The 16729-nt window shown below is 45.7% G+C and overlaps 1 protein-coding gene across 1 annotated transcript; it reads right to left on the bottom strand.

The window, feature by feature from the left end:
- Positions 1–9625: 9625 nt before the first annotated feature.
- On the bottom strand, positions 9626–14817 carry LOC307205778 (protein S100-A13-like). The gene is made up of 2 exons (XM_079958564.1): positions 14664–14817; positions 9626–9925 (listed from the first exon to the last, which is right to left on the bottom strand). The coding sequence occupies exons 1-2, from the start codon at positions 14814–14816 to the stop codon at positions 9788–9790; spliced, it is 291 nt and encodes a 96-aa protein (XP_079814690.1). The 5' UTR covers position 14817; the 3' UTR covers positions 9626–9787.
- Between the last annotated feature and the right edge of the window lie 1912 nt (positions 14818–16729).

Genomic DNA, 16729 nt, shown 5'->3' with positions numbered 1-16729 from the left:
AAAGCGAGATGAGCGCCGCAACCCCAGAGTCGGTCACGACTGGACCTAATGGTCAGGGGTCCCTTTACCTTTACCTTTTAACTCAAAGTGACTTACAAACAACAGACAGGCAGACAATAAACCCCACACAGATAGGAGGAGGCACAAGAAGAAGGGCCTCAGAAGATGATCTCAGGGTCCAGGTCTCATGTGGAGAGAGGTGGTGTTAGAAGTATTGCAGTCCTGAGCCGTCTAAGGCTTTATAGGTCAAAACCAACACTTTCATAAAGATGAATGTATTGCCGAAGATGTTATTTTTGTTTCAGACCCTACAGATCGTGGACAGAGTGGAGTGTTTGGGGAAGTGGCAGAAAGATATTTCTAGGTTTGTCTGGCAGGGCAAAAAGCCCCGAATAAAATTTAAAATATTAACGGATGCAAAAGAGAGAGGGGGGTTTGCCCTGCCAGATTTAAGGTTATATTATGAAGCTGCGGCTTTCTGCTGGATGAAAGATTGGTTACTCCTTGAGAACACTGACGTCCTAGATCTGGAAGGGTATAATAATGTTTTTGGATGGCATGCATATCTGTGGTACGATAAGGTAAAGGTTCATAAAATGTTTAAAAACCATATTGTCAGGAAAGCTATATTTATGGTCTGGACAAAATACAAAGACTTATTGGAAGGTAAGACCCCGAGGTGGTTATCACCAGCGGAGGCCAAGGTTCGAAAAAAACCCAATATGGAGGCCGGATGGCCGAAATACTGGGAAATAATAGAAAAAATTGGAGATAATTGGAGGCTGCAGAGCTTTGAAAAATTAAAGAATAGGGTGCAAGACTGGTTTCATTATGCTCAAATTCAAGAGGTTTTTAAGTCAGACAAAAAAATAGGATTCCAGGTGGAAAAATCGAAATTAGAGACAGAACTGTTAGAACCTAAGACCAAGGCGCTTTCGAGAATGTATAACTTGCTGCTTAAATGGAACACCCAGGATGAGATAGTCAAGTCAGCCATGATAAAATGGGCTCAGGATATTGGGTACAACATTATGTTAGAAGACTGGGAAAGGTTATGGACCACTGGAATGAAATTCACGGCATGTAATGCCCTGAAGGAAAATATTATGAAAATGATATATAGGTGGTACATGACCCCAGTCAAACTTGCAAAAATATATCATCGGTCTGATAATAAATGTTGGAAATGTAAGGAGGCTGAAGGGACATTCTTTCATCTCTGGTGGACTTGTCCAAAAGTGAAGGCCTTCTGGGAAATGATCTATAATGAGTTAAAAAAGGTGTTTAGATACACCTTCCCTAAGAAACCAGAGGCCTTCCTCCTGGGCATTGTGGACCAAAAGGTGTTAAAGAAGGATAGAACTTTTTTTATGTATGCAACTACAGCAGCAAGAATACTCACTGCAAAATATTGGAAGATACAAGACCTTCCCACGCTGGAAGAGTGGCAGACGCAGTTGATGGACTATATGGAACTGGCTGAAATGACTGGCAGAATCCGAGATCTGGGAGAAGAGACAATGGAAGAGGACTGGAAGAAATTTAAGGACTATTTACAAAAACATTATAAGTTGTATGAATGTTAAGAATCTGCATGACTTGGAAATTTTAGCTCCTGCAATTAGATTAGGAAAATAGAAAGTTAAGTTATAAGTAAGAAAAAGTTGAAATTTAAAGTTATTTTATGTATTATCTTAAGGTATAAATATTTGACAAAAGGTACTTTAAATTTAGAGGTAAAACACTCTGAAAGATATAAATAAGATACGAAACAAGGTAATAATTTGCTGATATGTTTATTGTAAAGAACGCAGGGTGAGGGAGATGTGGGGAAGTCCAGTTAGTAACTTAAAAATGTATTTTGAAAGTTGGATTGTTTTTCTTTCTTTCTTTTTTCTGGTTTGTCCTTCTTTTTCTTTTCTGTAAACTGAAAATGTAATAAAAATTTTAATAAAAAAAAAAAAACCAGCACTTTCAATTGGGCCCAGAAATGAATCGGCAGCTGGTGCTGTCAGGCCAGGATTGGTGTAAACCATATTTCCCCAGTGAGCAAAAACGAGGATGCTACAGGGAACCAGGCAGAGGGCCTTCTCAGTAGTGGCGCCCGCCCTGTGGAACACCCTAACATCAGATGTCAAAGAGATAAACCTGACATTTAGAAGACATCTGAACGCAGCCCTGTTCGGGGAAGTTTTTAATGTGTGACATTTTAATGTATTTTTAATCTTTGTTGGAAGCCGCCCAGAGTGGCTGAGGAAACCCAGCCAAATGGGCGGGGTACAAATAATAAATTGTTGTTGTTGTTGTTGTTGTTGTTGTTGTTGTTGTTGTTACAGTGGTACCTCGGGTTAAGTACTTTATTCGTTCCGGAGGTCCGTTCTTAGCCTGAAACTTTAGCTAATGGGGCCTCCCGCTGCCGCTGTGCCGCGGGAGCACAATTTCTGTTCTCATCCTGAAGCAAAGTTCTTAACCTGAAGCACTATTTCTGGGTTAACGGAGTCTGTAACCTGAAGCGTATGTAACACGAGGTACCACTGTGTTATTATTGCTGCATCTTTGCTGGAAGTGTGTTCCACAGCATGGGACCAGGAACACTAGGTGTCCAGCTTCTAGCAGAGGCCAGTCAGTCTGCTGTAACACATGGGACAACAAGCAACACTCATCTGGATTATCTCAGAGACTGAGCCACAGGTGGTCCTTAAAATATGCCTGAGAAGCTCGTACACCAGCCATGAAAGGGAAGAATTCCTCCCCAACAGCGCCCTCTTAGAGATCTCCAAATTGCATCAAAAAGTTTCAGTGCCAAGTACTTGTCTTCAACCAGCCATTCCCTTCCCAGGATATTCCATTCAAGTCTCCCTCCCTCTGCCTGCCAGTCGGCGTTTCATATCGACTCCTCACTGGGCTGTTTTGGGTGTAATAATAATAATAATAATAATAATAATTTATACCCCGCCCATCTGGCTGGGCTTCCCCAGCCACTCTGGGCGGCTTCCAAAAAAATATTAAAATACCGTAATGCATCAAACATTAAAAGCTTCCCTAAACAGGGCCGCCTTCAGATGTCTGTACCCCATCCCTTAAGGGTCGCCCCTTGAATCCTAGCCCAAAGATCCCTTCCTCATGTGCATTGTTGATTTTGGAACCACTGCATTGATGTAAGGAACAGAATCGAGCCTGCTAGGGTATCCTGTGGCCCTCCAGATGTTGTTGAACTCCCACCAGCCCCTGCTTATCAAGCATGCTGACTGCTGTGGCTGCTGCCACAACTGGAGGGCCACAGGTTCCCCGGACGCGGCTGTGAGTGTACAGGGTTGCCTCTGGGTATATGGCCTGGTTCGCCTAACAGTCACTGACAGACATATCCGTTGCGAATTTGTATAAACCACATATAATCATTTCCCAGTAATAAAATCTAGCACCCTGTCTGTGTTGAGAGTCCCTAGACAGGAGCTTTTAATTAAAGAGAGTTAACCGATCTGGATTATTATTCTCAGTCTTATTTACCCACCTTTCAGCCTAAGGTCCCAGGGCAGGCGACAACAGTTACAACTCAACGTTAACAGTTTAAGGCAGCTTATAATCACAGACATCAGGTGGGTCCTAAAAATATAGACCTTTGTGGTCGGAGACATTACCACTCCGGAATACCAGTTGCCTGTTTTCCACAAGTTGGACAGAATGCTGAACTAAATGACATTGACCTAATCAGGCAGTCTCTCCTTATGTTCTTAGGATTCAGTTTGCCTTTAAAAGCAAGCCTATCTACCCTGATGGCACTGTGGGTTAAACCACAGAGCCTAGGGCTTGCTGATCAGAAGGTCGGTGGTTCGAATCCCTGCGATGGGGTGAGCTCCCGTTGCTTGGTCCCTGCTCCTGCCCACCTAGCAGTTTGAAAGCACAAAGTGCAAGTAGATAAATAGGTACCCCTCCAGCGGGAAGGTAAACGGCGTTTCCGTGCGCTGCTCTGGTTCGCCAGAAGTGGCTTAGTCATGCTGACCCGGAAACTGTACGCCGGCTCCCTCGGCCATTAAAGCGAGATGAGCGCAACAACCCCAGAGTCGTCCGCGACTGGAGCTAATGGTCAGGGGTCCCTTTACCTTTAACAATCTACCCTGAACTTTCTGAAAGAGTACATGAACCAAAAACATATTCTTCAAATCCCTCCTTCTCTAATTTTTGTAGTGCGGTTCCCCAGCCAAGTTGCAAAAAACAGATAATAAAGTTTTCAGTGAAATGCATGCGTGAGTAAAAAGATCATAAAAGAATGCCTTGTGGAAGGGAGAATTGTTTCCCAAAACCAAAACCAAACTCTGCATATTAGGAGAAATTTGCCCTAAAATGCTTATAAATTATCACGGGGAGTTTTCTTTTAATGCAGACTGATGTGGAGAACTGGAAAAATGACATAGATTTGCCCATTCCCCAACTCAGCTGAAATTAGACAAATCATTGGTGCAGGAGAGGGTCTGTCAGTGACTACAACTCATCATGATGGCTCTATGAGCCCTCTAAACTCAGAGGCACTCAATTTAGGGTGCTGGTTTTGGAGCGGGTGGACAAGCAGGGGTTACGGTTATTCTCAGCCCCCATCTTGTGTGGGCTTCTTGGAGGCACCTAGGAATGTGGGAGCCCAATGTGCACAGAGGGGAGCTTCCATGTAGATAAGGGCCAGGAAAAGCAGGGGGAATTTTCTATACTGTGAACCTTTTCTGTGGATAAAGGATGGGAAGGATGCTTTTGTCCATATGGGCAAAGCTTATTTGCGTGCACGAGCAGCCTGCAGTTTAAGTGCCGCTAGTGCCTCCTCTGAAGGGACGCGGGTGGCGCTGTGGGTAAAAGCCTCAGCGCCTAGGGCTTGCTGATCAAAAGGTCAGCAGTTCGAATCCCCGCGGCGGGGTGCGCTCCCGCTGCTCGGTCCCAGCGCCTGCCAACCTAGCAGTTCGAAAGCACCCCCGGGTGCAAGTAGATAAATAGGGACCGCTTACTGGCGGGAAGGTAAACAGCGTTTCCGTGTGCGGCTCTGGCTCGCCAGAGCAGCGATGTCACGCTGGCCACGTGACCCGGAAGTGTCTCCGGACAGCGCTGGCCCCTGGCCTCTTAAGTGAGATGGGCGCACAACCCCAGAGTCTGTCAAGACTGGCCCATACGGGCAGGGGTACCTTTACCTTTAGTGCCTCCTCTGTGCCCACACAAAGCTTGGAATCAGAGGCCGTGTGGATTCAGGAGACGCCCCTGTTGTCATGGTCACCTGTGGCGGAGCAACACCCTCAGGGGTTAAATTCCGGAGCACATTCCTTTGCCCTGCCGAAATCAGCCTCCTTATACAATACGCATCTTGGAAATCATTTCCGGCTCCAAAGGAACAGCAGGTTGTCATTCCTGGGCTCTCTCGCACCGAGCCCTGGCCTGAAGCCAAACGTGTTTCTCTTACCTGTCAAGCTGGTCCTCTGTCTTAACAGATGCTCCACCTTCCCCCCTCCAGAGGTAGACACATCTTACTCTCATCGGTTCAAAAGGAGCTGATGGATTTCTGGCTCCTCCTCCACCTCTGCAGCCTCGAGGAAGGGGCTGCCAGATTTATATACCACTTAATTCAAAAGAATATTTCTAAGCAGTTTGCAAGAAGCAAAATGAAATGGACCACTGAGTAGCTCAGTCAGTTAGAGCATAGTGGTGATTACACCAAGGCTGTAGGTTCGATCCCTGTTTGGGAGAGCTTCATATTCCTGCACTGCAGGGGGTTGGGATTAGATAAACCTCAGGGTCCCTTCCACCCTACAATTCTATGATTCTATTCATTTAAATCATTGCTATGAAAAGTCCCTGGCAGTTAAGAAATAAAATATATAGTAATAAACACAAAAAAGGAAAAAGGACAGCAAAAATAGTAACATTATCAAACTTAAGATAAAATCAATCATTTGAAAAATAAACATATATAATGAAATCACTTGGATGGATTTAAAAGAGAATTAGACAAATCAATGGAGTATCAGTAGTAACAATGGAGTATCAATAGTATCAATGGTTACTAACCACAACTATGTTCTCCCTTCACTGCTGCAGGTAGCATGTCTTTAAATACCAGTTGCTGGGAAACGCAGGAGGGCAGAGGGCCAATGGCCTGATCCAGCAAAGCTCTTCTTATTGTTGGAATCCTGCCTCGGTCAGAGGAATGTGCCACTCTCCAGGCACCGGCTGAATTCCTTGTTGACCTCCCCCTGCGACTCCCGGCAGGAAAACTGGCGAGGTCTGTAATCGGCGATCCTTCCCAGACGTGAGAAGAACACACCACTCCTTCACTCTCCCCCTGCTATCCCCAGGGAGGGGAAAGAGACAGACAGAAATGTATCTACATGCTTTTATTTCTGTCCTTTGCAGCAGTACAGAGAAACATGTCCGTACTCTTCAAACAACAACAGCAGTTGTTCTTATAATATTAATGGCCTCTCCACAACAGAGGGGAGTGGAGAGTGGGTCTCAAGACCCAAGGAAGAGCAGGGCATGGGGGTTGGGGGTGGAGAACTACTGCCACATCTCCTGTTGTATTGCTTCATTTAGCTTTTGTCCAGGTTGCAAAGTGGCAGCCCCAAGTTGGAGGAGCGTTAGTGATAGGGAGGAGTAGTGCTGGGACCAGCTCACCCTAAAGAGCAGGCCCCACCATGAGGCAAAGTGAGGGGGCAATATGGGAGGCAGAGCATTCACAGCTAGGAAGCTCTAGCACTTCTGATAGTGACAATAACATCTCCATCCCCTGGGAGCTCTCCCAGGTCCTGAAGAGCCTCCTCCTTGCTCCTAATTAAAGACCTTGCTCCAAGACCACCTCCCTCCCTTAGGAGCTCTCCCAGGTCCTGAAGCGTCTCCTCTCCAATCTTCCTCCCTAGAACAGGGATAGGGAACCTGCAGCCCTCCAGACATTGTTGGACTCCAAATCCCACCAGCCCCAGGCAGTCAGGCCAATGGCCAGGGTGCCGGCAGTTTCATTAATAGCATGTTTCTGATGTAGGCTTGGGGGTCAGGGTGGGGAAGAAAATGGAAGGGATAGGGTACAACCTACAACCAAGATCACTCTTCCCCACCCCTTGACCAATGACACAATGATTCTGCAGATATACTGACTGGTGTCAGGAGAAAATTATGCCCTGGCATGATTTGGGTTGGGGGGGCATTGGCAGGGAGATGCAAGTTGTCACACCCACTTTAAAACACAATTGCAAGAGGGGTGGCAGAGGGTGAGGAAGAATGAAGGACTAAGCAGATAGTCCTGGGTGCTAATGAGTAGGTGCTCCCCAATAGCCTAAAATAAGAACCGACAATCACTTGCAGCAGCAACACTGGGAGTTGTAGTCTAACAACGCCTGGAGAGCCACAGGTTTCTCAGTCGTGCTCTATAGCCTGCCACCCCAAACCTGATGCCTACTTCCCACAGCTGTTGAAATTGTACGATAAAGACCCTAAGAACCCAGGAATCCGGATAGACTGTTCCTGGACTTCAGAAGAACCTGGCTGCTGGTTCAAGTCAATGGCCCATCTAGTCCAGAATCCTGTTCTCACAAGGGCTAACTTCTTGGGGAGCCTGCAAACAGGACCTGAGTGCAACAGCAACTCCCGCCACTCGTGATTCCTAAAAACTGATGTTTAAAAGCACATTGCCTCTTTAGCATATCGGCAGTCATTATGGCTCATTGACAGACTTCACCATGAATTGGCCCCATCCTCTTTTAAAGCCATCCAAGTTGGTGGCTATCAATGCTTCCTTTGGAAATGAGTCCTCTAGATTAACTATTCACTTTGTGGGAGGAAACTACTTTCCTCTGGGCTGCATCAATAGGAGTATAGCATCTAGATCAAGGGAAGTAATAGTGCCACTGTATTCTGCTCTGGTCAGACCTCACCTGGAGTACTGTGTCCAGTTCTGGGCACCACAGTTCAAGAAGGACAGTGACAAACTGGAACGTGTCCAGAGGAGGGCAACCAAAATGGTCAAAGGCCTGGAAACGATGCCTTATGAGGAACGGCTAAGGGAGCTGGGCATGTTTAGCCTGGAGAAGAGGAGGTTAAGGGGTGATATGATAGCCATGTTCAAATATAGAAAAGGATGTCACATAGAGGAGGGAGAAAGGTTGTTTTCTGCTGCTCCAGAGAACTGGACACAGAGCAATGGTTCCAAACTACAAGAAAGAAGATTCCACCTAAACATTAGGAAGAACTTCCTGACAGTAAGAGCTGTTTGACAGTAGAATTTGTGGTGGAGTCTCCTTCTTTGGAGGTCTTTAAGCAGAGGCTTGACAACCATATGTCAGGAGTGCTCTGATGGTGTTTCCTGCTTGGCAGGGGGTTGGACTCGATGGCCCTTGTGGTCTCTTCCAACTCTATGATTCTATGATTCTATGATTCTGTCTGTCTAGAATCTTCCAACATTCAGCTTCATTAAAGGTAAAGGTAAAGGGACCCCTGACCATTAAGTCCAGTCGTGACCGATTCATTTCTGCACCCAACTGAAAGTGCTGGTTTTGACCTATAAAGCCTTAGACGGCTCAGGACTGCAATACCTCTAGCACCACCTCTCTCCACATGAGACCTGGACCCTGAGATCATTTTCTGAGGCCCTTCTTCTTGTGCCTCCTCCTATCTGTGTGGGGTTTATTGTCTGCCTGTCTGTTGTTTGTAAGTCACTTTGAGTTAAAAGGTAAAGGTAAAGGGACCCCTGACCATTAGGTCCAGTCGTGGACGACTCTGGGGTTACAGCGCTCATCTCGCTTTACTGGCCGAGGGAGCCAGTGTACAGCTTCCAGGTCATGTGGCCAGCATGACTAAGCCGCTTCTGGCGAACCAGAGCAGCACACGGAAACGCTGCTTACCTTCCCACCGGAGCAGTACCTATTTATCTACTTGCACTTTGAGGTGCTTTGGAACTCCTAGGTTGGCAGGAGCAGGGACCGAGCAACGGGAGCTCACCCCGTCGCAGGGATTCGAACCGCCGACCTTCTGATCGGCAAGTCCTAGGCTCTGTGGTTTAACCCACAGCGCCACCCCAGCGCCACCAGCTTCATTGGACGTCCACAAATTCTAGTGCTATAAGAGAGGGAGATAAACTTATCTCTGTCCACTTTCTCCACGCCATGTATGATTTTATACACCTCAATCATGCTCCCTCTTCCTTGCTTGTGTTGGTGCTGACCTTTAAAGCCCTAAATGGCCTCGGCCCAGTATATCTGAAGGAGCGTCTCCATCCCCATCGTTCTACCCGGACACTGAGGTCCAGCACCAAGGGCCTTCTGGCGGTTCCCTCACTGTGCGAAGCCAAGTTACAGGGGGCAGAGGGCCTTCTCGGTAGTGGCACCCGCCCTGTGGAATGCCCTTCCGTCAGATGTCAAAGAGAAAAACAACTACCAGACTTTGAGAAGACTTCTGAAGGCAGCCCTGTTTAGGGAAGCTTTTAATGTTTGATGCATTACTGTTTTTTTAATATTTTGTTGGAAGCCGCCCAGAGTGGCTGGGGAAGCCCAGCCAGATGGGTGGGGTATAAATAATAAATTATTATTATTATTATTATTATTATTATTATTATTATTATTACTACTACTACTTTGCCACCAAGCAAGCAAGAAACAACAGTATCTCAGAGCAAATGCTTTTATTTGAATTGCTGCAGCCTGTTGACTGACGGGTTGATATTTCCTGTTATCTTCCTCCTGCTGCAAGCACTCAGAATTAAGGTTTCTTGGTCCCACCCAACTCTCTCTCTTGCACAAGCCACGGCCACCCACCCGTGCCACGACTTTCACTTCTTTCTCCCCACTTTCTCCCTCTTGATATCCTTGGCCAGCTCCCCAATCAGCCTCCAGAACTCTCCGAATTTCAGCTCCTCATCGTTGTTGACATCCAGGCTCCTCATCTTCTCGTCGAGGTCGCCGACGTCCTTCGGAAAAGGAGGAAAGGAAAGGAAAAGTCAGGGATATGTCTAATTTGTTAATTTGTTAATTAGACAAATTAACAGGAATTAGACAAATTAATAGGAAGGATCCAAAACCTGCGGGACCAGAATTTTACCGAAGACTGGAGTAAATTTACGAACTATATGAAAAGTATTTGTGATGATCAGACGACGTTTGAAAGGTTTGCAAGAAGTTCTGTGAGGAGTATTGTTGGAAATATTGTAAAAATGGAAAAGAGGAGATGATAAGTTAAGAGAGGTAAAGACAATATAAAATTAAGTACAGTGGTGCCCCATAAGACGAGTGCCTTGCAAGACGAAAAACTCACTAGACGAAAGGGTTTTCTGTTTTTCGAGGTGCTTCGCAAGACGAATTTCCCTATGGGCTTGCTTCACAAGACGAAAACGTCTTGCGAGTTTGCTTCCTTTTTCTTAAAACTGTTAATACCCGGGGAATCCGCGCTCCGCAAGACGAAAAAATCGCAAGACGAAGCAACTCGCGGAACGAATTAATTTCGTCTTGCGAGGCACCACTGTAATGCATAAAAAGAGGTTAAGACAGAAGATCATCGGAGGTGCTGATGGAAGTCCAAAAAAAGTGTATTTGTAATAATTTGTGTGGTACATTTTACAATTTGTATGTTAAAATTAATAAAAATGCATTATTATTATTTTTTTTAAAAGGAAAAGTCATGGATAGCTGGGGCAGCAAAGGATAGCTGGGGCAGCGACGTTTTGTCACAGGAAACCGCTTGTAAAAATTATGTAAGGTATGGAGAAGACAGTCTGAGGAGAATTCTCTCTCTCTCTCTCATCGTACTCCTAAAGCTCAGAGTCATCCAAGAAAATTGATTGGCAGCCCTCGGTTCAGAACCAACAAAAGGAAACACGTCTCCATAACTATGCATAATTAACTTCAGGAATTTGCTCCTGCAAGATCTGGTCATCGCGGCAGCAGGTGTCTCATGTTTGTGTCACCCCATGGATGACACGGAGTCTGGTCCAACTTCCCACAAGCAGCAAGTGAGGGGGTGGTCTGAAAGCTGCACGCACACAGAGTGAGAGAGCAAAGGGATTCCTTGCACACAGAAATCTAGCAGGTCAGGTAGAAGGTGATCTAGCTGAAATTTATTCCCTGAAGAACTAGTTTTCTACATGCATGGTGTTGCTCTTTCTTGGCAGAGTAGACTAGGTTAGTCGTGTTAATTAATTTCAATGGGTTTACTCTGAGTAGGAATAAAAATCCCATATATCTATAGCATTTTTATACCACTTTAGCAGTCGTGGCTTTCCCCCTCCTTATATAATCCTGGGAAGTATACAACCGTTCGTTAGAGGCACTGGGAATTGTAGCTATCTCCCCCCCCCCCATTTTATTTATTTATTAACATTCTTATATTACGTCGGTAAACATTGTCATATTACATTACAGGACTTACTATAATATAATGTCCAACATGTATACAAAAATTATATACAAATTTTATATACCTAAAAAGAAAATGAAACCCAAAAAAAGAACAAAGGGGGGGAAACAAAAATTGATTGATGTTGGAGTGAGACTGAGTTGAGAAATAAGATTAAGAGCACATATTGATATAAGAATGTATTAGATAGTATATAAAGAAATATACAATAATAAGAGTACGTTCATTTGTAAAAAAGAAATATACAACGGGAAAGACAGGAAGTCTAGTGTGTTGGTATATGTATGATTTTTGGGAATTATAGCTATCTTAAGGTCTCCTAAAATCTCTCAATACCCTTAACAAACTACAGCTCCTAGGATCCTTTTTTTTATTTTGTGGGGGTGCCTTAAATGTATAGTGTACACAGCCGGGACTATATCACCCCACGGCTTAATGTAGAAAATCCAAGGGTGCAGGGGTCATATCCAAACCATCAATTGAAATCACATTTATACCACTTTTAAAAGTCATGGCGGTTTCCTCCAAAGAATCTTGGGAACCACAGTTTAAGGGTGCTGGGGATCATAGCTCAGGGTGGGGTCTCCTAACATCACCCTTAACAAACAGCTGTTCCCAGGATCCGATGGAGGCAGCCATGACTGTTAAAGCGGTATCACAGTTCTTTGAATGGCTACTACAAGTGGAGCCAAGCATTAGTCATTACTCAGAGTAGACCTACTGAAATTAATGGATGTGACTAACTTAGGCTCAGTGGGGTTGCTCCCAATCTTCGTCCCACTCAGAAAAGATCCCCGTTGACTTTAATGAACTGGACTAACATAGGTCCATTATTTCCAGTGGGTCTACTCTGAGCACAGTGGCTGCTCTCAAGTAGGCTCGCTTTTAAAAGGGACACGAATCAAGGCCTCATGAAAATCCATCAGCGTTTTAACGCACATTTCTCCCAATGGGCACACGCGTGTACGCAACGTTGCTTAATACATTTTTGCAGAGCACACATTTTTCTATGCAATTTTAGCTAACACACATACACAAACACAAACATCTTTGCAAAGCAATTTTCCTGAACACAATGCATTTTTCTATCTCATTTTCACTAAGAGACGCATTCATACACATCTTGGTGTACAGGGCTGTGCTAGAGAATGCATTGCAAGATTCAGAGAAGGGTGAATTTTGAAGGCAGGCTGCATTTAAGTTATTGATTCCAAAAGGACGAATTAGGTTCTCCTCAAATTGCGACAGGAATCAAATACAGTACCTCCCCTGTCCTCAGACATTGCGACTGCTGCAGCTGCCAGCTCCTCAAAACTTTTGCAATCCTTCACCTTACCTACTGGAATGTAGCACAGGAGTGAATCCCTCCACTCTTGCCAGAATCAGACCATTGAAGAAGAAGAGTTTGGATTTGATATCCCGCCTTTCACTCACTTTAAGGAGTCTCAAAGCGTCTAACATTCTCCTTTCCCTTCCTCCCCCACAACAAACACTCTGTGAGGTGAGTGGGGCTGAGATACTTCAAAGAAGTGTGACTGGCCCAAGGTCACCCAGCAGCTGCATGTGGAGGAGCGGGGACGCGAACCCGGTTCCCCAGATTACAAGACTACTGCTCTTAACCACTACACCACACTGGCTCTCCCATTGGTTCGTCTGGCACAGTATTTCCAACACTGACCGGCAACTGCCTTCTGGGGTTTCAGGCAGGGTTCTCTCCCAGCTGTTAGAGACTAGCTGGATGCAGAGGAGAGGTGGAAGGCAAAAGATGGAGAACCCCCAAGGGAAGATGGCTTGGAGCCAGGGGACTGGTGGTGGGTGATCAGAAGGAGAAGACTGGGAGAAGGATGTGTCAGAAGCAGAAGGTGCAACAGGGTTTAGTGAGCAGTAGGGTGGTTCATGGGACGTGGGTGACCACTGAGCCTATAGGGCTTGCTGATCAGAAGGTTGGCGGTTCGAATCCCCACAACGGGGTGAGCTCCCGTTGCTCGGTCCCTGCTCCTGCCAACCTAGCAGTTCCAAAGCACGTCAAAGTGCAAGTAGATAAATAGGTACCACTCCAGCGGGAAGGTAAATGGCGTTTCCGTGCGCTGCTCTGGTTCGCCAGAAGCAGCTTAGTCATGCTGGCCACATGACCCGGAAGCTCCCTTGGCCAGTAAAGCAAGATGAGCAAGACTGGACCTAATGGTCAGGGGTCCCTTTTAGGTCCGAACCTCTTAGGGTGGTTCATAAAAAACTTTTTTTAAAAAAATGCCTGCTCCAAAGGTCTTATCTTACTACACTAGGGATTATATAGCTATATCTGAAATTTCATGCATATCAGTTAATATCTTGACCCTGCTCCACTGAATTGAAATTTCAGCCTTGACGACATAGGAAAACAGTCAAGTAAACAGCTATTTTTGTGGAGGAGGGTCAATATATTAACTGATATGCATGAAATTTCAGATATAGCTGTATAATCCCTAAGATAGTAAGATAAGACCTTTGGAGCAGGCTTTTTTTTTTTTTAAAAAAAGTTTTTTATGAACCGCCCTAGTGAGCAGGAAGAGGCTGTGGCAGAGAGCAGTTCAGAATCAGAGGCGGAAGCAGAGGCTGGAGAGGAGGGAGGGGGCAAGCGGCAGAGATGAGATGAGATAGGCGGCTGAAGAAGCCAAGGAGTCTCCCCTCCTGCTGTGGCCAGCTTCCCTCCCTGCTGGTCTCCCAGGACCAGGAGAGGTGTGAAGAGGGAGTAGCAAAGACAGGCACGTCGACTGAGTCTCAGATTGGTAGGGGAGAAGCAGACTTAGGCAACTGTAGGCAACTTCAGTCCCCTCAGCTGCCTCATAGGGGGCACGAGTTGCTGTGCTCGATAGGCCTGGCCTCCTGAGCAGATCTTGTTTCCCTAACTTCACTGACGCCGTGTGATTTATTGCTGACCTGCACGGGACACCATCCCGACTCTAATAATGCCTCTTGCTTGCTTGGATGGAGGATTTGTGAAGGGAGGTGCGAGTGACTGTGCAGGAACCAGTTTACTCCGCGAAGGTAAAATCCGCACTTGTTACTCCACTAACTGTTGCCTCTGGTCCCTGCCCACCACTGCAACACGGCCCTGGAAGGCTGCTCAGAAGGGAATGTCGCCCTCAGGCAGAAAACTATTCCCTGCAGAGCTTCTGGACGTGCAATGAGAGGCAGTGGGTCTCCAACTTCTCCTTCAGCAAAATGCTTTTGGCCTAGCCCTGCGTGTCCTGATTTTAAAATAAAAGTCTCCCCCATCCTCCTAGCCCTATAATTTGTGTCGCCCCCCCCTACCCTACCTTCATGAGGTTCGGGAGCTGCTCGTGAACAAGTTCCTTGAACTCCCCAGCCGTCAGAGTCCCCTTCTTGCCCTCACGGCCCGCATGCGTGAAGAAGATGTTGACGATCTTCTCGATGGCTGCCTCCAGCTCTGTCGATTCGCTGCTGGCCATCTCAGGACTGAGGAGTGACGAGTTCCTTCCTTCCTCGCTGAGGCTGTGGCTCGACGGATGGGGAGTGTGTTTGTAGCAACGGGCTGCGTAAGACGGGCTCTGTGAACAGGGGAGAGAGGCAAGGTGAGGCAGTCAGGAAGAAATCAACAGGGGAAGAGCAGGAGGAAAGTTGTCAACAAAGCAGCAAAGGACATAAGAAGAACTAAGAGACCACATAACACCGGTCTTGAAAGACCTACATTGGCTCCCAGTACGTTTCCGAGCACAATTCAAAGTGTTGGTGCTGACCTTTAAACCCCTAAACGGCCTCGGTCCTGTATACCTGAGCGAACGTCTCCACCCCCATCATTCTACCAGGACACTGAGGTCCAACGCCAAGGGCCTTCTGGCGGTTCCCTCACTGCAAGAAGTCAAGTTACAGGGAACCAGGCAGAGGGCCTTTTCGGTAGTGGCGCCCTCCCTGTGGAACGCCCTCCCACCAGATGTCAAAGAGAACAACAACTACCAGACTTTTAGAAGACATCTGAAGGCAGCCCTGTTTAGGGAAGCTTTTAGTGTTTGATGTATTGCAGTATTTTAATATTTTTTTGGAAGCCGGCCAGAGTGGCTGGGGAAGCTCAGCCAGAAGGGCGGGGTATAAATAATAAAGTAGTAGTAGTAGTAATTTTTTTCTGTTTTTCTGCTGTTTTTTTATTGCTATGTCTTTTTATTTTTTTAACTGTCAGGGTCTTTCCATAGCAGTATTTTTAATGAATAGAATCAAAGCTCTGGCTAGTTAAAACATCGCCGTCAATCGACAACAACTCAACAAGAGAGACCAATGTCACTTGTTGCTTTGCCAAACGAATGCGCCATGGGCCGGTCTTTCAGCTTTTCATAGAATCACAGAACGGTAGAATTGGAAAGGATCCTAAGAACCATGTCATCCAACCCTCTGCCATGCAGGCAGCATCCCGCTGTCCCAATCAGGGATCAAACCTGCAACCTCGGCGTTATCAGCACCATGCTCTAACTAGTTGAGCTACCAGTTTGCGATACTGCCTAGAGGCAAAGGAGAAAACATTCCTGAAGGCCTGTAAACGCCACCTTGCTAGCCAAGATAACCCCAGGACCAATTGCCACTTGCTGCAAGAACAAGATCGCATCGTATGTGGTGAGAATGTAGAGAAGTTAAAAAATTTTGGGAAATGATATATAACGAATTGAAGAAAATGTTTAACATTTGTAAAATAAACCAGAAGCATTTTTGTTAGGGATTGTAGGATAAGACCTGCCAAGGAAAGCAAAGAATTTATTCATGTATGCTACAACAGCGGCAATAGCACAAGGATGGAAGAATGAGGAAACCCCGACAAAGGAACAGTGGCAAGAGAAGCCGATGAACTATGCAGAATTGGCTAGACTGACATACAAACTCCGAGGTAAGGACAACGGTGACTTCAAAGAAGAATGGGAACTTTTTACAAAGTATTTTAAAAGACAACAAAATTAATTGGACTCCTTGGCAGGTTTTGAATAAACACACACAAATTTAGTGATTGATAACATGGTAGATAGATGATATAAGGATTGCAATAATTTTATAATATGCAGAGAAATCAGAGACTGAGGTAAGTCTCAGTGGGGAGGGTTTGATGGGGAATGGGGAAAAGGGGGAAAATAATGAATATGATATGTTTTGATATATTGTTATGTTGAAATTGTTAATAAATTTTTATTTATTTTTTTAAAAAGAACAAGATCAAATTGGCTTATTCACATGCATGGGCATATACCGTATTTTTCGCTCTATAAGACACACCAGGCCACAAGACGCACCTAGTTTTTGGAGGAGGAAAACAAGAAAAAAAATATTCTGAATCTCAGAGGCCAGAACAGTAAGAGGGATTGCTGCACAGTGAAAGCAGCGATCC

The sequence above is a fragment of the Podarcis cretensis genome, assembly GCF_951804945.1.
Source record: "Podarcis cretensis genome assembly, chromosome: 16".
NCBI lineage: Eukaryota > Metazoa > Chordata > Lepidosauria > Squamata > Lacertidae > Podarcis > Podarcis cretensis.
Note: the sequence above shows the minus strand (reverse complement) of the source record. Positions and strands in the feature narration are given on the sequence as shown.